Here is a 20,963-nt window from a genome sequence, read left to right on the forward strand (position 1 = left end):
CTGTCTTCTTCTTCCATTACTATTTGCACATACCAGAGGGTTGAATATCATACTGATGGTATGAATGCTATTTGTTGCATAATGAAGGTTGCCTGCAGTATCGGTACACGGACACATGGTGGAAGCATATCACCTTGCTTTCAGTGACGGTCAAACTGAAACACCTGCTGATCTTGGTATCTTTGTGGTAAATGGATCACCTACCTTATCATTCATGCAGGATAACATGTGAAAACATCAGTCCATAGTTGCCATATTTGTAGGAATCCTTACAGCCTTCATGCTGAGTTTTTGAGGATAAAAACTGAGGTGAAATCTGCCTAAAAAAAAAAATCAACAAAACTACACTACTGCATTTAAGGATGAAAAGGATGTTAGCCGTGGAATATGCAGTGGGTTTTAATTACAGCTTTTATGAAGCAAAGCATCGGTGACATTTTCTGTTAAGGTGATTTTTTTAATTAAAGCGCATATATTTATTTTCTTAAAGCCGTGTAAACAACAAGGTTATAATTCTCTCCTCGACCACTGGATCACTGTGTGCTGGCTGTGGGGGAAATTTCTTGCCCGGCTGTGTGTCATGTTGGTTCAGTGGAACCTTGTACTGAGAGCAGAAGGGAAATGCCCTCTGGCCAGGAGATGTGCACAGAATCTCAAAACTGATGACAAGCCTGCTTGTGTACGCCCAGAGAATCATAATGTGCAGATGATCCACTGCCTAGGTGTTGCACAAACAAGGCAACCGTACAGCTATGAGAACAAATGTTGATGTGCATTTTCTTTCTCATCACTTTTAAAGGAAAAATATGTTGAGTAAGCATCACAACCTTCAATGCTTATGTTCTTAGCTTGTCCTAAAATAGAGTACGGTGATGTCAGAGGGGTTCCCCCCTGTGTGCTCTTTGCTCCTGTGCCATCTGTCTCTCCATATATCGTAATAAGCCGTGGAGAGTATTTACTCAAGTGCAATTTTCTGTATTTCCATTTCGGTGGGTTTCTACCTGTATACTTCTCTACATTTCAGAGGGAAATATTGTACTTTTTAGTCTCCATATGTTTTACACTACATATTTTGACAACCATAGTTACTAGCTTCTTTTTAGTTTAAGCTTTGTCATTAAAAGTATATGACATAATGATAAAATGCAATGCAAGATTAAACCACATCCTTCTCAAAGAGGTAAACGTATCCAATATTTCACAAAAGAAGAGCAAAGATTAGGGGAAAAGTCAAAAAGGTGAATACAAACTTGTAACCTATCTTTTATTCTCCTATTATTCATCTCACGACCCCTCAGATTGGTCTTGAGACCCTTTGGAAGAGGCCTCCCCTCTAGGTTTAGAGTAGTTAAAACACGCTCCACCTCAACCAGCCACAACAGTGAAGCTGTTTATACGTTGATGCATCCATTTTGTATATTATGTATACGATATGTAATGTATAATAAGCCCTTTTTCAAAATGGATACTTTCATATTTGATCATTTAAGTACACTTAGCTGCTAATACTTATGCACTTTTATTTAAGTAGGCATTTGAATGCAGGACTTTTACTTGTAATGTAGTCATTTCAATTGTTGTATTGTTACTTTTACTTATATGTAAATGATGTGGACACTTCTTCCACCACTAATCTCAGTGCCTCAAATAAACCAGTTTAAATCTAAGTCGTCACTGTGGCTGTGGGAATGTCCTGCACTAAACACTATTCATTTGACAGTAGATAAATCTGAAGCTTATCTGGTGTCACAAATCCCTGCTCTCAAGAAAAAAGGATGCCACCTGTGGATCCCCACATGCAGGGCAGCACAAATAATGTCTTTATTGCTCTGAGTGTATGCTCATTTGTTGCCCACACACACCCACTGTGCCTATCTGTAGCCATGCGCTCCTGTCATCCTCCACTGCTGCTTCCTGTGTCGTGACGGCTCTCTGTTTTATCCTCAGCCCTGCCGTCTCCCTCTGCTCCCCTGGAATTTCACTCCATCTCATGTTCTCTTGTTTCTTCTCTCCACCTCCAGCATCTCCAGCCTTCATCCTGTCTTCCCATGTCTGCTGGAGAGTCGTGAGCGGAGGAGCGGCGCAAACGGAAACCGCTCTCGCTGGTAAGAGTTACTACATCTGCCAGGTTTAACTTAGGGGGTAGATGTGTTAGATAGGCTCTAACATAAACATACACCCTTTCTCAACATAACATGCAGACATTTTTTTTTTCTGTTAGAGGTTATGTTGTGTTGAAGAAGCAGTGAAACCTAGGGTAGGAGGCACAGCAGGCAATTTCCTTAATTAGTCATCAGCACAAATTCCAAAGATCGATGTTAATTACGCTTAAAATCTACGCCCAAACTTGAAGAGAGTAGGAAATAGAGAGCAAATGTGTGTTTCCTGCTGTAATAGCTGTGGCTTTATCACTTGAACCATGTATTTGCAATTAAACTTCAACAAAAGGATTTTATGATATCAACACCTGAAATCAGACTAAACTGAGACAGTGAGTTAGCAGCACGTCTCTGTGAAATGAGTTACTTTGATGAAAACTGCACTTAAAGTCTCCCAGTTTATACTCAGATATTTAAGGTTTTAGATTTAACAGTCTGGGGTTGCAAATCGAGTAGCACCAATCAGTGGAAAGTAATTACATTTACTACAGTTTTACTTCATTCTGCTACATTTCAGCGGGGTTATTGTACTTTTCACCCCACTAGATTTACTTGACAGCTGTAGATACTTGTTACCTTTAAGATTTTGATTGCAGGACTTTTACTTGTAATGGAGTATTTTTTTATATGGTACTTTTAGTTAAGGTAAAGGATCTTATTACTTCTTCCACCTATGCCTTCGACTTGAACCAACTACACAGAATAAACCTTTTTGTTGTTGTATAATAGAAATAACAAAAAACAAGCTTCTGAAAAACTCATAACAATACCAGAAGTATCTTTTTTTATATACACATCTATATTTTTATATACACTGTACAGATTTCAAAAAAATAAATGGTTGATATTTAACATTGTGCACACCACAGATGTGTAACTACAAAGAGAAACGGGAGTGAAAGAGGGGGCTGAGTGATACCAAGGACAGACAGATATCAACAACCCCAAATACGGATGATTTTTTTTCATTTTTTTTTTCATACAGGACACTTCACAATCATTTGTACAGTATATAAATTAAAATGTTGCTGGTTAACCTCTCTTTGTCTCAAGCAGTGTCCCAAGAGAATGCCCTAAACCGTATTTGACCAGTGAAGGGTGTAGACATCCAACATTTAGCTTGATTTCATAAAACTAAAATGTACCAAACCCTGACTGTTACTTAACCAATATTTAAGTTGCATTGATCAAAGTGACTTTCACTAAGCCTTTGGAATGTAATGCTTTGTCAGCACTGATAACAATGCCTTGTTTCTCACACAGGGCCATCAGGAGAGACAGATGACTGTGTTCCTGGTTATTTTGGGATGCTCTGCTCTGACCTGAGACGTAGCTAACAGTGATGCAAAGAGGTGATGATTATCTCCTGTCTCATCTTCCACCCCCCCTCACTCTGACACTTGGAGAGGGGGAGCACATATGGTGAGGAGCAAGGCGTGGCAGGGTTTATAAGGCACACACAGAACACTTTGTGCCAGAAAGCATGTGTGCACGACGGGGGTGTTTTGGGGGTCAGCTGTGATAGTGCCACCCTTCATTTCTTGGATCAGAAGGACAGACAGGACAAAAATGTTGGTAGCTGCTTCTGTCTGAACTAAACAATTATTAATGATGGTCAAAGAAAACAGGTTTTATCTGTTGTAAAGCTTGTTTGTGACATTTTTTTCCCAAACCAAACGTCCTTTTAAACCACACACCACGAAGATAACCCTGCTAGGAAGAGAGGTTTGTTCCAGCATCGTCAACAAGTGCAGTGATTCTTAAAGAAGTGAAAACTTAAAAAAAAAAAAAATATTTCTTTGTACATCTGGTTTGTTTCATACAGAATAAAAACGGTAAACAATGTTGTTCTGTAATAACCTGGCAAAATAGAACTCAGTGCAGATATATATATACACACACACACACACACACAGAGGGACTCACAGTAAATTAAATCACACAAATTCATTTCAAATATCAACACTCACACATGCACACACATCCAGTAGACAAAAACGAACAGTGGAATGTAAAAAGATTTGTTGTCCTCTCTCATTTTTGTTTCATAAATACCTCTATGGGACTTGGGGGAGGTCACATTCAGGCCGTGAAGCAAACAACTGGAAGACTGACTTGTTATTAGTAAAAAAAACAACTAAAAATCAGGTCTAATATTGTCCTTGGACATATAGTGCTTTGTAAAAATCAAAAAAAGGTTTATATTGTTCTGTAACGGCTATTCCAGGTTTAATGCACAGATAGTGTTTTGTATTTATTTATTGTTATACGAATTCAACAACATTTTCAACATTACATATTCAACATATTACCATCTGTTACCCTAACAAACTAATTTATTGCCTGCATACATAAATTGTCAGTTCACCCAAATCATAAAATATTGAGTGTATCAAAACTAAAAGGCCAATTTTTAGCTTTTTCCTTTGGACTCACCGTCCTCTATATTAATGGTAATAATAGAGTTTTCTGAGTTGAATAAAGATCTCACGATGGAAGAATGACAAACAAAGTGGCGATGCATCAAACCAGTGGTGGGGGGGTGCTGGGCTGCCCTTGCTTCCAATGATTTTCAGATTATGATCTTCCTCAGGGTGTTTTGGCGCCCTCAGGTCTGGTGCGTACTGGTTCAATGCCACTGTGTGCAAGTGGGCTGAGCAGTCTGTTTACCACCACCAGGTGATCCTAGACTCAACTGAGCGAACGCCACCTGCAGATTTAGATGCCAGGATGGAGGTTGTGTTAAAATAATTGATGCATAGATGTTGTTGTCTGCTGTTTTCACAGTGAAAAACATCCATTTAGGGGTTTGTGGATTATCCGATTAACCAGATCAATGTTTCTAGAGAGACAAGCTGGCACAGCTGTTGAATATTTCAAAAGCCATTTCAAATGCTATAATGAAATCCTATTTATCTTCTTTGTATTTGAGGTGGCAGCAGTGATTTCAGGGGATCAAACCACAACATATACATCTGAAACTATCCGCCTGGCTTAATACTACTAGAGGTATGTTAGAAAATACTGTACGTGTGTCTGTGTTTTGGGTGGACTGACCCTTTAACCTCAGTGACCTCCCCACGCCTTCGCTAATTCAACACCACAAATTCTAACAATACCGTATTTTCATCATCGTTATCAACGGCTATTTTTGACGACATCTTATAGTCTTATCTTAATTTAGCTGTTCAAGTCCAAAATACTCCCTCATTCACACACACACACACACACACACACACACACACACACACACACACACACACACACACACACACACACACACACACCTACACACACAGACGCATTAACCCACACTTCCACATTTGTGGAAGCTGGCTTTTTGCTTGTTTTCAGTGTCTGGTTGAACAGGTTGATTCTCTTTTGAAAAACAAAAAACAAAACACAACACATTAATCACTTGACTCTTTTTTTCCCCTGTCCATCAGGATTTCTTTTCCAAAGAAAAAGTTCTTTTTTTGGGGGGGGGGGGGGGGGGGGGGGGACACTTGCCCTAATGGACCAGCGATAAATGTTCATATCCTTTTTTTTTTGTTGAAGAACTTCAATCGGGGTTACAGCACATCACCCACAGCACGCACATACAACGAAGGGTTCCCGCCAAGGGAGAATGCCAGAGAAAGAGTGAAAAAAGAGTGACAAGAGTCCAATTCCAGTCCATTTTCATTTTAAATATAGCCCATCACTCTTCCATTGCCTGTGTCGGTTTTCCTGGTTTGTCAGGCATTTTAAGGATATGGAGAAATCGTGACAGTAAGAAGACTTGAACGAAGGGGCGAGGAGCAGAGTGGAAGATTCCTCACTGCGACACCAGATGAAGGTGGCAAATGGGTCGCACAGCTCAGGTGCATGTTTGAATGAAGCCCGTCTTGCCGCCACAAAGGACGGTTGGAATATTAGTTTGATCCATTTTTGGTTGATAGTTTGTATTCATGGGTGGCAAGAGGTGCTGCTCTGATGTTAAACACTGGGAGTGGAGGAAAGACTGAGAAGTTAAAAAAAAGAAATTCTAATTGAAAGAGGTCACAAGGAGGAGGTGAGAGAAGACATGAAAGACATTTTTAAGTTCAGACAAAGAGATGAGACGGGGGGTCAGGTGGGAATCGGAACTTGACGAGGGTGAAATTTAGGGATGGTGTCACGAGGACTGAGGGCGGAGGATATCAAAGAAGCCTGAGAACAAAGAGATGACACACATTGTCTGCAGCCCAAGACTGCAGTTAGAGGTTGGGGGGGGGATATGTGCTGAGGGCAGGGGCTGAGAGGCTGATGCTGAATTCTGAGGGGGAATACTCTGCAGGCAGGTTGGTTGCTGGGTCCCTCAGGCCTTAAGAGCATGCCACTGAGACACAGGATTACGAGGACGACCCATCATGTCTTTCCAGTGTTTTACCTCTGCAGGGCCGCTCTTCCATGAAAGATAAATCTGTGAGAAAGAGAGAGTCAATGTAACCCAAGTACATAGATTGATGTTATTTGTAAAGAGCTTCCCTCTCCAAAAAAGTATTAAGTAAAAAAGCATCACTGTGAGTCTTAAGTCGAGCCCTGCTTTCACCACTAAGCCTGCCACTCTAATCGGAATTTAACTCAAATCCCGGGCAGAAAAAGAGCCATTACAGGAAGAGATTTCACTCGCTAAAATACTCTGAGAAATACTAATGCTGCTGCTAATGAAGATCAAAGGCTGAGTCTTTAAGTAATTCTCATAGACAGAAACTCCTGATCTGTACATGTCGCAGGAAATGCTGTTCAAGTTTTCAGTGCCCTCCGACCATTTGCACGTTATTGATGAGTGTGGTTATAATAGGCAACCTATTATTACTGCTGTGTGTAGGCAGATAATATATGTGGTTTGATGGCAATTACTGGAGATGTGTATGAATGACAGAGAGCACAGTGGCTCCTCCATGCAGTACACAGCTCAGATATGTTATTACAGTGTCTGAAAGAATAAGGATTTGAGTCGAGCTTTGGGTTCTTTCCAATAATTTAGACAGAAATTATACATTTATGATTTGTGTGAGTGTGGAAATTCCTAATAATTTCCTAAGAAGTTTCCTGAAAAGAACAATGTCTTTTGGCAATAATTATAGCTGAATAGAGAGCGTTAAATTGGTACACTTTCAATTAATTAATTCCAATTAATTGTTGAGCAAGCATAACTCTCTCAGTCAGTAAACAGCAGGTCAGCTGAACTTTGAAAAATGCCAGCAACCATGTAGTTGAGCATATATGAAGGATTACGTTTCCGATTATGAATGAGTAATTAATGAATATTTAAAACAGAGCAGTTATTTCTGTGAAATTCTTCCGAAAAAGCAAGTAACTAACTACCAGACCAAAACCATCTAAACTCCATAACTAGCACAAGGAAACATTCTGACAATTTTTTGGGAAATAAAAGACCTTATCCAGCCAATGACAATACAACAACACATCTATATTGTTAACACTGCATCCTACACATTCACAGGTTCATTCTTAATCTTGGTGTGTGCAACAGGTCCTTGATAAGTTTGAACTAGCAGATTTTCTCTTCAGGGCAATCGATCTGTTTTTCTTAGAGGCAAGCATACAATTTGCAGATGAATTATGACTGAAATGTTAAAGCAACAAATGCCATATATATACCGTACCATAAAACCAATAATACCATGTCAAATCAAAAGGCACATTACAGTTATAGTTGGGGGAATTTGGACACACCTTCTACATCTAGTGAAAATGCAAAACGTACATATTAAGGGGTGACTGTATTTACATGTAAGAGCATGGACCTGCATGTACATGCATGTCATGCTTATTTGTTATTGGTGGAAGACAAAATGAAAACAATCGGTAAACATTCAAAATGAAGTGTTTTTCAGTTGTTCCTCATTTATTAATTTAAAGATGCACAAGATGGGTCTGTGTGTTCCAGCAGGGGTCAGTAGAGACTGGCTCAGTGATCAGCCGCTGATGGTCACAGAGTCAGGAGAACACAGAGGAAGAGAAGAAGAAGAAGAAGAAGGAAGAAGAAGGAAGAAGAGAGAAGGAGATACCTTTCCAATGACATCATTGCGACTGAGCCTGTCCTTGTCCATCACGGTGATAATTATGGTGGTCTCCCTCAACACGTGTGCAGGCACGTCAAAGGGGAAGGACTCTTCGAAAACAGGGTTCAGGCAGCGCTTCATCACCACCGTCTTCTTCTTCTCCACACGCTTGTCTTTGTGCATCAACCACACTTTTACATAGGGGTCTGAGGAGAGGGAATGTGCCAGTTTGTTTACAATATCTCATTCCTGTTTCACCATAATTGAACGCCATGTTAGTTTATGTGCTGTCATGGATTTGATATCAAATAACACAATTTCATTATTTTCATTTTGAAGCAGCGATGATGTAGAAGGGCAAAAATAAAAGGACACAGGAGTTAATGGAGCATTTATACCAGAAGTGCCTCCAATGTCCATGGCTTTGAGGTTGCGGGCTTTGATGATGCTCACAGTGATGGTGTTGGCTGTGGGGTTGTAGCACAGAGACACCAGCAGATCCCCACGACTCCCCTGGAGAAATAACACACAACAACAGCGAATCGTTTACTTTTTCATCCCCTTTTCACATTGTTGTCCCTTCTGTTGCTCACTGTGTATTTTAGTTTCTTCCTCTGGCTGTCTGTTGTCTCCGTCTACCTGTCAGTGTCTCCATATTCCCTTTTTTCTTCCACCAGCACGCTGCCACATTTCCCCTGAGAGCATCCCGGCAGCCAGTAAATGACATCACCCGTTACATTCTGTCCCATCCTCTCTCTCCCCTCCTCCCTCTCCTCCCTCTCCTCCCTGTTCTTCCACCCCCCCCCCCCACCTCCCTTTTCCATCTTACTCACGCTGCCATCGCTACATGGTTGAAGCTCCTTCCAGAAAGTCTGCATGTTGGCCAGGTCCAGTTTGTTGAGGGGGACGGACACCTCTCCTATGGGGTCATTCCTGCTGAAGCGGTCGTAGTCGAGAACCTGCAGGTATAGAGTCCTCTGGACCACCTTCTCATAGGGGAACCCTGAGAAACAACACAGTCCTAATAAGTCACAGTGATGCACATATAAAAGAAACAGCTAGAGAGTGCCTGCATGTGCTATGAATTGTTAAGTTCATGTATTATGTATGTATTAGGAAAGCTTTCTCTGTCAAACCTTCAAACAGGAAGGTCTCATTCCAGTGGGGGTTCAGATTCTTCCTCTTTACTTTGGTCTCCAGCTTGTGCTTCTTGTCTGGCAGCAGGTAGAGTTTGACAAACGGATCAGAGGTGCCGGAAAAGTCCTTAGCAGGCAAATCCTGGCCTTTGAGAATTTTGACAGTAAGGGTGGAGTCCTGAAAACTGTATCCAACACTGAACTGAACACGACCCAGCTTCTCACACACTTGGCCCTCATGGTCATCTTCCTCCGAGCCTGGAGACAACTAAAGAAGACACAAGAGGTGGAGGAGATGAATGTGATGTTATCTTTTTATTCAACTTCAGGTGGTTGATACCGTTTAGCTACGTGGAGCAGTAATTACTGGTTTATTACTGGTGCATTACTCTATTTTGAAACAAGATACAAATATAGGGCTGCTCATAAGATATGCACAATACATATTCAGGAGCACTTATATCCTCAGAGGAGGAAAAGTATCCTTTCTTACAAAGAACATCTCGCTGAGATTCATTACAAGGTAAGACCAAATCATTTCATTTGAGATTAGTTTGCTTTTAAGATGACAAATAATATTTAATCAGGAAGTAAACCAGGAGAGAAACACTCCCCAGTTTATTGATTATCTTCTATGATACAAAACATTAAACACACCTCTCAGTATAACACTGTGTAATCAACAGCATCACCAGTTCCAAAATTACCACACAAAAAAAGCAGTGTGCATGGCACGTACACTACTTTCTCCCACATTGCAATTTAGGACCTGTTATGCGACAAATTACAGTCGAGCAACAATACATCTCTCTGTCTCTAGCAAATGAACAAACACAATTTCTTCACGAGGGCCTCTAAAATAGTTAACAGACACTGTTATAGCTTCACGAGGAGGATTTATTGCAGGTTTGATATATTCATCTGTGTTAGTTTCAACCAAGTGTAACTAATGAACTAACAGTGGAGTGTATAAGTGTATACAAAATGTAACACCATGGGAATTGCCCCTCTATCACCAGACCGCTGGGTCAAACTCAGCCATATTCACAGCATGTTCGCGAACAGATTAAACACTCCGGGGGCACTAATTCTGCCCTTCAACATTAAAAAGCCAGCTCCCAACTGGCTAACTAGCATAATGTTTTGTCACATGGCTGCTTTCTACAGTGAGATAAAGGCAGAAATTGTCCATGGCTGTGTGGAGATGAGAGGCAGATTATCTGTTGGTAGACAGACCCTCTGACTGATGGTGGCTTGGCCTGGAGGGAGGGAGAGAAATCCAGTTTAAAACGTGCTATCTGATGAGGGAAGAGCTAGAGGCATTACTCAAGGAGCAGTTCCAGAAATTTAATATCCAATTTTGTATTCTCCCACATATTTCTAATGGTGCTGCTCAGCCCCTTATTCTCCATGCTGCATATGATCACTTTTCATTATGCAGTCCTCCACCCAACAGCTGGCCTAAATTGCTTTCCCCCATTTTCCACGTTGGGCTCTTTTTCTCTTTTTTACCCAGAGTCCTCCCTTCTCGTTCAATTCTTCAATTCTCCTCTCTAATTTCTTTTTCTGAAACCCAAACTTACCACGTGCAGTAGATGACAAATATTGTCTGTCTTGCAAAAATCCAAACCCAAATCCAAAATCCAAAATCCAAAATCCAAAATCCAAAAACTGCAAAAATGAGCCACATGTTGCATTGCCTGACATTTGCCTCCATAACAAGAAAAATGGGTTGTAGCACTGTAGTTTATTTTGAGTCAAGCCTACACTGTCCTGCTGCTGCAAATACTATATAAATACTTGATACTTGTATCAATCAGCAGCTGAAAATAGTCGCCAAGAAAAACATCTAGTATTGTTTGAGTAACATTTGTAAAAGCTCCAGTGCCATGCTGTAAGGGGAAGTTATTTAGCTTTTTTAAAACATGAAATATATATTCATGACTAACTTCTAAAGATTTTTGTTTCCTGTAAGAATAAATGTGCTTGGTGCTGAGTGCCACAGATACTGAAAACTGGGGAAGTATTGAGGGACAGATTAATGCATTGCTGGTTTTGGTCTTTTTATGGGCTTTGTTGACAAATCCCAAATGAAAAAGCTAGACTATCTCCAGCCTCATCCTTTGAACAAATAAAGCACATAAAAACCTCTGCAAACGTGTGGATGTGTGTTGACAAAGAGGCAAAGACACGTTCACACCACACTGTCACTGGCCCTGAGAGCACATAAAAAAATGAAAGCCGCGTCAGAGTACATCTTGATAAGAACCATGCGATGCTGACAGGACCCCCACCCATCCTCCCCAACCCCTATCACCTGAGACGCTTGAGGGGGTTGGATGTATATATACTCTAACGTTCAATGCCGTCTGTTTGCATCCCTTTCTCCTCAGTTATAGCTTGTCAAATATAAACGGTATATACTGCCACTGTTTCTATAGCAGCACAAGTGGCTCAAAAGTGCAGGATGGGTATTTTCAGCATGAAAGGACGGTTGTGTAATGTATAGACGCCTTTGGCAATACTGCCCAGAATGAGGATTATCATTAAGCACCGCCACTGTGAATTCGTCTGACGCACCACGAGACCCACATAATTACACACTGCTCATACCCATCGCTGCCATATTCTCGCAGCACCCACAGCGCTGCATGTTCTTTTACAGCTAATTACCGAACGCCGCTGAAAAAGGAGCATGTCCCCTCCCCTCCCAGTGTCTCACTGCAGGGTGATGAGTACTGTATGTTTCAGTGAGATGAGATACTGTATGGCAATAACTAGCAGCGGTGCTCTACAGGTGGGTGAGCTGAGTGGGATGAAGACATTACTTTCTGAGTGATGAAAGACTTCTGAGGAGGAAACACTTCTCACAGGACTTTGCTGAATCGAACTGAAGTGTGTAGGATTTCTTCTCCAGAACAGACACGGTGTATTATTTACAGAAGGTGGCGGACAAATAAATGTAAACACCTAATGCGGAAACATTTGATTATGGTTTATTAAAACTTGTAGCATTGTCCATCATTTCAATTACACAATGCACTCACCAAAGTAACTACTGTGATCTGGCGGGCAAAGTTAAACCAGGAGGTCATTAAGTAAATAGTGATGTTCACAATGGACAGTTTTGGCAAACCTTGGTGTTGGCTCAGATGCTTGAGACATCTCTTTAGCAATACTGCTATGTTCACAAATTACAGCAATTCATTTGAGAAGTAAAATATATTATCACTGACAGAAGTGACGGCCAAAACTACAAAAAATAGACCAGAGTTGCAAGACAGTGGACTTGTAACACTGAACTCTGGCTTGATCACATATTGTTTGAGAGAGCTCATAAAGAATATGAAAAAAATTCTTATTAAAAATACCAAAATATACCATAACAGGAGAAGCTAAGCTGCTGCAAGTTAAAAACAAAGCCGATGGACATAAAAAAGATACAGGAGGCTTGTATGTATTGCTAAATGTCACATAAGCTAATATAACCTGCATTTATTACATTGTTCACAATGACGATTCATTTGTATTAAGTCATATTTTTGGTGTTTTACATTATTTTGTCAACACCCCTGATTCATCGTCCACTTCCTTGTCTCAAGGCCTGAATATAACTTTCATCTCAGATTAGGAAAGATGATCATGAAACACCACTCAGGTCTCTCAGCTGTCTCATTTATTAAGACTTAAAAGGCTTTGTTGACAACAGTCCCCATCGTCTTAATAAAGATGAGGTCGGCAATGCAGAAAACACATCACGAATGAGTTACTGGTGAATCAGTAAAACGTATCTCATGGGGCTTCAGATATACTGTGTTGATATTGTGTGTTACCATGAGCAGGTCACTGGTGACGGAGTTGGCCAAGTCAGAAACAGAGGAGTTGGCATCGTGGCGGCGTCCGCTCTCGTCGGGGGTCTGACCTCTGGGGCTGCTGCCTGGTTTGTTACCCTGAGTCCTGTTGACATAGACACGAACACACACGTATTTCCATAAACATCCTAACAATCAAATGTCTTTTCCTGTTGCATAATTACATTTCTTCTGTGAACAACAAGGAGTCCATAAAGAAATGTTTTCCCCAGGTTTGGTGTGGGAGAACTTGACCTCGAGCCCATCCAACACCAATTGTGATCCAGGTTTAATGGCCCATCAGTACCGGTCCTCTCTAACACTCTCGTGGCTGAATAGAAGCAACAAGGTTCCCAAATGTTGAGGAAGCCTTTGCAAGAAAATCTGCTGAGCAGAACGCAGAATTCAGGAAAATAAAATGGAAAACATGGAATCAGAAAAAAATAAAAACAGATTTCATAGTCTCCTGGAAACTGCTGTTTTCCCACTTTTCCCAGTCTTTATGCTAAGCTACTCTAAAAGGGCACCTGCAGTAACTTCATATTTGCCGTACAAACACGGGAGTAGTATCTGTCTTCTGATCTTACTCTTGGTAAGAAAGTGAATAAACGTATTTAGACTAACACTTTAATCTTCATGGTTTTGGATCGAGTTGTTTAACAGTTGTATAAGTGTAATGGTCAAATGTCCACATACTTTTGGCCATGTAGCGTCTGTCTCTCAAGGGGTAAGAGGCTGTGGTCAGCCTTACTGTGGACTGCAAAAGTGTTCAAGAACAATGTGTTGCTGAATTAATATAATTCAAATGAAACATACACCACCTGTCACTTCACATACAGGCCATCAACCAAAACCAAATGTACAGTACAAGACCTGTCAAAATAACCAATAAACAACGATACATCTGACTGATAATCCTGGAAAAAGAAATACTAAAATTAGTGAAGGGTACTCCTGACTCATATTATGTAACAATTTGGTAAACAGGTAAAATACAAAGATCTGATACCAGTCTAGGCGTATTGACGAATAAGACTGATGAGCACTTATCTCTGTGAGAGAGACGACCCAGAAAGAACAAACAGAAAGAGTCAGAGAGACAGAGATAGTGAGCGATGGAGCAGGTGAGCTGTAAAACACAAAGATAAAAGAAGAAGTGAGATTAGAAGACACTATTGTGGGAAATATGATCTGAGAAGAAAAGATGCATCTGAAGACTTATCTCTGCACAGAGGTTGAAAAAAAGTGAAGGAGAGGATTTGCGATTGTTAAGATTCAGAGGATTAATAGAACGAACAAAGGGAGGTTACGGACAAATTATTGTGAGACACACACAATAACTCACACAAGCTGAGAGAGAAATCAAAGTAAGGAAGCAAAAAAGATCTGATATTGGTAAAGAGTCAGATGCACTAAAGTAGAGGAAAGGAAGCAAACTGACACGATACATGAGCAAGAAAAATGGAAGGAGGCTGGATGTGAAGAGGAGGGAGAGACGGACAGGCTCTGTGCAGCAACGAGACAAGTAAAAGCAGAGCGACGGAGAGGAGGAGAAAAGGATATGGTGTGGAAGAGAAAAGAACGGATTCGTCACTGCGTTTATTTCCTGTGATCTGCAGGTTTCATAGGCTTACTATTCTGTGTAACAGCTGATAAAGACATCTGAGGCATTATTTCTCTAACAGGTCAAACTGATGTACGCAGAGAGAGCTGAACATTTTCAATTATAGCTTCTAACATCAACCTCTAACACATGAGGGAACAATGTGTTACCTTAAAATGATTACTTAACACCTGGCCTCGCTGTGCCACTGAGTTGACTCCCTCCTCTGCTGTGATGCTCTGTGTTCAACGGCCGTGCTGTTTTACCTATTTTAGCCCTTTCATATAAAAATTGTTTAAACTTCATGCCCAAACTTTTTAGATAATTTTCTTAGTTCCAGGCAGCCTGCAAGAACCACACTTGAGAAATGAAATAAGTTCTGATTGTGCCGTGATTATGTCTTATTGCACGAATACCTACAACTTTGTCCAATTTGCCCACAATAATGCAAAGATGATCTTAAGCCCATAGATTTATAATGGGACAAAGATCATCTTACAATGCTTTGGGCTGTGATCAACTGGTTAAAAGAGTGGAACAAAGATGTTTTTTGACCATTATGTATTACATACAGGAACAGAGGAAAAGAAAGGGTTGGTTTTCTTTTCCAAATGTGCTTTGCTGAGAGAATCTCACTTTTCTGGAAGGAAATTTAAGGTTGGAATGGATCTTGAGAATATCTATCAATCTGATTGCCATCCTTCCCCCAACCCAGCTTACATTCTCAATATATTGACATTGAAATAAAAATCAATGTGCAGATGTTTAAACCCTGCTTCCAACCCAGGAGTGTTTTGTCACCTAACATTTGTTTTTGAAGTAGTTGGGACTGGTTTGAAAAGTGTTTGAGTGTCCGCTGCCAACACTAAAATCTCAGCAGAGCTTTTAGTGCATGAAAATGATACATTTACAGTATCCTTTTAAAAATGGTTGTTTATCTTCTAGGTAGATTCTTTGGCACAACAGCAGCAACAGTTTTTGTATCAAGTTCTTAAGATGATGATCTTTTTTTTTTTATGTACCCCTCCATCACCTTCCATACAGTTCAATTGCAGCTCAGGCAGAAAGACGAGCCTTTAAAGGCAAACCCCACTTTGACTATAGAGCACACAATATACAGTGTATGTTATGTACCCAACGAGTCTATAAGAGCTTACTTATAGGAGGGGTTGACTCATTGACAGCTGACTGAGCCCTCCTTATTCAACAACCAACACACAAGACAGAGGTCACATGAATCTTGAACAATGAAACTAACATAAACACAGCCGGGAACCGTCTTCATTTCATTCTATTGTGAATATTTGGCTATACGTCATCTCAGCCATACAGAGCACATGCTTTGCTTTAACACAGAGCATATAAACCGTTGAAGTTAATACAGGCCTGCATATACAGTATCATGCAGGGTCTGTAAACATATTTACTGTTCTGTATATTCCAGTTCATAAAAGGGGGCACTGAGCCAACAAAAAAGTCTGACTGATTTTCTTGTATTTTACAAGTGAAATAATACCTTCACTTCATCTTGGTGACCTAGTTCATCAGCTAAAAACACAGCATTGTTATTGACACAGCTTCTGTCTCTGTGTACATGTGAACGTTTCATTGACTCGTCAGTCTCAACAACAACATGAAGCAGCCACATGAAACCACATGATATATTGTGAGAATGCGTCTTATTTATCTTGTGTAACAGTGATGACATTCATGTGTGTGTATCTTGAAAGGGGGAATGAGTTCATAAGAGGAAGCAGGTGCACTGATTTTTGTGTTGGGTTCTCTGCATTAAGAAATGACAGCAATGTGTTTCTTGATTTAATGTAATATTTTGTCTTTCTTTCTTTCTGCATCTTCTTGCAGGTGTATTTTACAAAGACAACGGTTTCATGCCACAATGTGTTATTATGTTATTTGTTCTCCTTTTTTTACACACCGCCTGCCTTTGTTGTCTGATTTTGTTTTGGGGACACAGACACATTTAATGGAGATAAATCAGCATGATAACAACACACTTGTTGCATCAAAACCCTGCATTCCTAGAGGATTTGTATTGGGCAAGTACAGTTATGGTGTCATAGTCACCAAAGATTAACATGAAAGGGAAATAAACTGCACAGTGTCCTCGAATCAAGACGACGATGACTCGGCAACGGCCTGTGGGACATTGAGCAATTGGGTGTGGTACTGAGGTGAGTCCATTCATGCGTGTAAATATACATATTTACTCACCATCAAACACACACACACACACACACACACACACACACACACACACACACACACACACAGGATGCAGGGCACTGGCGTTGCATAATGTCTCAACCAGATATATGATAACATTTAAAATTGAGTCTGATTAAAAGAAAATGAGACATTTTGCAGAAATAGTCGTGTGTGACAATAAGGAATTATCAATTGTCACTAAAAACAAGTGAATTATTCTCACTGCAGTTATTGTTTGATTCACTATCAAAACTAGACATAAAGACAACATTTTTGTAATTATTAGAAAGCAAAAAATGACATTTATTTATAATGCCGCGGCGGTGAACTTGTGAAGATATCTGTAGCTGCTGGCGACTATCTCGTCAGTTACATAATTCATTCTTTAGAGGTTGTTGTAGCCATGACTACTGTAATGTGTGCTCCCACTTTAAGTTGTACTCACTACCATCATGGATTTTGCACAGGGTTGCAGTAACCATGGTAACAGGAGCCTTCAAAAGAGGGCAGTAAAAAAACAAGGAAGTTCCACAGAGAGGGGCACACATTAAAAATAGCTGAAAGGCCATGGGGCAAAGGGAGCTCACATTTAGAAAGACTTTGAAACGCACTCCTGGAACACACTCTTCCCTCATAGCTACTCTTTTCCAAACCCCCTAACCCTAACACCACTGGGTATACCTGAGGTCACGTCGAAAATGGCTGATTCCCTATGCCCCCAAAAAAAGTGCAGAACAACCTCCAGCCATTATACTCATAACAACAGGCAGCAACAGAAATGAGCAATTATGGAACCTTCTTCCCCTGCTAATAAAAGGGTCTGGATCATCAGACTGAGACCAGCTCTAATATAACTCTGCACCTCACTTTTTTGATGGGAAATGTAAATTATCTACCGGCAAGTCTATAACAAAACAAATGAGCACACACACACACACACACACACACACACACACACACACACAATCCTGTCCTGGAGGTCGAGGGCAATATCCCTGGAGAATGACCACTTCGATCTGACACGTTGAAACTCAAAACCCTGACTTTTGACCTCATGGCCTTCATCTGGGACTGAGTTGTAAGCCATCTTTGGTGTAATTGGACAAAGCAGGTCATTATATCCCAGGGGACAATGCAGAGAGACCTTATCTCCCATGTTGGAAAGTCTGTTCATCTTTGATTAAGAAAGACTGAATATATGAAAAGAACATGCTTCATTCACCCAGCTTTGATAAAGGTATATCATGCAAGTAATTTCAGGGGAAGCGACTGGATGAAAAAAAAAATGAAAAAATTCAAACAAGGAATATGAGCAAGAGACAAAGTCCTTACAGGAGATTCAGAGCAGGCAAAGCAAAGTGCAAGAATTTTAATCATCACGTGTCATAACCAAATCTTTGCGACCAAATTTTCCTGCTGCATAGCTGGTACACAAGACACTCAGCTTAGAAATGGCAGTTAAGTATCTCTGCACATTTAATGAAGCACGCGCTGAGTTTTTATTTTCTAAATATAACCAGACTGAGGGGTGAGAAAAACAGATAGAAATAAAAACTTTATCACACGCTGAGCAGAAAAAACATTCAGCAGAGTCCGCCTTCAATGATCCATTTGAAGCACTTCACTAAATGTGCTAATGTGTAAGTATGTTTCACTTCAACCGATCTAAATAGATATTTGTTTCTATATAAGTTGCGTTTCAATAACATGTTACAGGAAGGTGAAAGGATTTTTTTTTGTTATTTGACAAATAACATCTTGACCTGTTACTATACACTTATTTACAAGGACAAATAATTTAGAATATTTAATAATTGTCACATGTCAATAATCGATCTCAGAATTTCGTAGCAGCTGAAGCAGGATACATCTTTTACTGGTTACATTGAGGCCCTGCAGCATTTAATTAAGTTTAGGGAAAGATTGATGTCTTTAATTCAGAAAATAAATAGTGACTTGAAGCATGAGACAGAACGTGTTTACTTTATTAACATTTAACTGAAACCCTAGAGTGATTTTGTTGAACCAAACCACATAAGACTCGCAGGGGAAGGTTGCACAACTAAATTCTAGCTGGGTCTGTTAGGCCAGTCTTCATTTTGCTCTTAAGTCTGATGCAAGTTAAGCAGTTTCACAAAAATAAACACAGACGTATTTCAAGCCTAATAGCCATGTTTCCGTGGTTCCGTGGATCAGTTACACCTGCTGAGCAGTGGCACCACATAGCAAAAAAGAGGAATACGTGGCTCATAATTTGTGGCTTGTTAACACTAGTAACGAGAGGGGGAACAGTTTTTAGAGGCTGCAGTAACTTGCTGGAAGTATACAGCAGTGAGGACATCGGCAGGCGGTTTCCTTTGCCTAAAGAAACTAACTATGAGCCTGACTGACGGGTTAGCAGAAGTAATGAGCCCTATCACTTTGGGAAGCCACAGCATCTCAGCTCTGCAAATTTTATGATAATGGAAGTTTTTTTTGGGTATTGTTACACGCTTCACTGAATTTTAACAGTAAAATGTCCTCTCCTTGCTGAATTCTTGCATACGGCAAACATTTTCTGCTTGAGTGAACAGAGAGCCGAGCGGTTTGATGTGGGTAGCTCGGTAAGCCATATTTATTATGTTTGAAAAAAGTGTTCATTTATCTAAAATTCATAGCAACTACTGCTTGAGATAGTCAATAATTAGACAGCTTTGTGCAACAGATGAATTCAGACTATTCATTTGATCCAAGCCACAGTCAAAAGGTATCAAAGTCCTGTGCTTTGAATACCTGTCATCCACCCTGCCTTACTTCCCATGACTTATGTGCCGTGTAAAAATGTAACACTTTCCTCTCCTTAAAAAGAAAAACGTTGCCAGTGAACATAGTCTCATAATTTTTCTCATCAAACTGTAATTGCGAAAATAAATGAGTATATAGTATATAAACGTCATTTTAAGGAGTTAGGGTTTAATGAGAAGATTCTTCACACTTTTATATCTCTCGATGAATTAAATAAAAATGTGTTTAGTCCACTGTGCACTAAGTGGCTAAATACTGATCACAGAGATGCACTGTGCCTAATAGAAAGCGGATCGGAGAGCTCATTTTTGTTGGTATTTTACCCTCTATCAGTTTCAGTTATCATTCTCTAGAAGTCATGCAAAATAATTAAGATAACGTGCCTCGGGATATGAGATAAGCTATAAAGTGACAAAGATTTATTGCGTTTATTTTCATGGCTGGCTTCATGTGGGAAAACTATATGAAATAATATTGGGTTTTTTTAATCATTTAGGAGAATTAAACCAGCAAGAAATAGAGCTGGGATTGGGCATATAACTGTGTTGTGTTTCTATATTTGGGGCCAAATCTTATCACATGCAACTAGCAGAGACATCTAAAGGTGATACAGGGATGTTACAGAAAAGCTCATGGGTGTGTGGGCAAACATACTGTATACCAATGCATGGAAACTGCCCACAAGGAGAACATTTATCAGAGCCTGGCCGAGCTGACAGTCATCTACGCTGACAGAGGAGCGTACTGTGACATCATCCCGTCACAAATCCAGTCAACACCCTCGGGAATGGGTGGATCAGGTGAAAAAAGGAGATAGTGGAATGGAAAAGGAGAAAGAAAGAGAGAGACTAACTGGCATAAGAAAAAAATATATGTTTAATAGATGCAATTAAATAGAGCGTGGAGGTGAGATTGAGAGAGAAGGCAAAGATGGAGAGAGGGAATGAAGGAGAGATGAGGAGACAACGCCTTATTGAAAAACAAAAATGAGCACTGAAGAGGAGGGAGAGGAAATTGATGAATGAACGGTGAGAGGAATGGGAAGCAGAGGGGGAGGGCGGGAGAGTGGATGGACGGGTGAGAACACGAGGGATGAGGGTTACCAGCAGGGCCTGGATAGGAAGTGTGTCTCCATAAACATTTCTGTATCT

The 20,963-nt window shown here is 40.3% G+C and overlaps 1 protein-coding gene across 1 annotated transcript in view; it reads right to left on the bottom strand.

Moving 5' to 3' along the window:
- Positions 1-6,498: 6,498 nt before the first annotated feature.
- The window catches only part of syt7b (synaptotagmin VIIb), a gene marked incomplete at both ends in the record, with an annotated part of 88,190 nt that continues 73,725 nt past the window's right edge, over positions 6,499-20,963 (bottom strand). The window contains 6 exons of the mRNA XM_079175736.1: positions 6,499-6,603; positions 8,219-8,418; positions 8,611-8,725; positions 9,046-9,215; positions 9,349-9,616; positions 13,182-13,305. Coding sequence (XP_079031862.1) covers positions 6,499-6,603; positions 8,219-8,418; positions 8,611-8,725; positions 9,046-9,215; positions 9,349-9,616; positions 13,182-13,305 — 982 coding nt within the window. The remainder of the gene's footprint in view (positions 6,604-8,218; positions 8,419-8,610; positions 8,726-9,045; positions 9,216-9,348; positions 9,617-13,181; positions 13,306-20,963) is intronic.

The sequence above is a fragment of the Pholis gunnellus genome, assembly GCF_910591455.1.
Source record: "Pholis gunnellus genome assembly, chromosome: 1".
Classification (NCBI taxonomy): domain Eukaryota; kingdom Metazoa; phylum Chordata; class Actinopteri; order Perciformes; family Pholidae; genus Pholis; species Pholis gunnellus.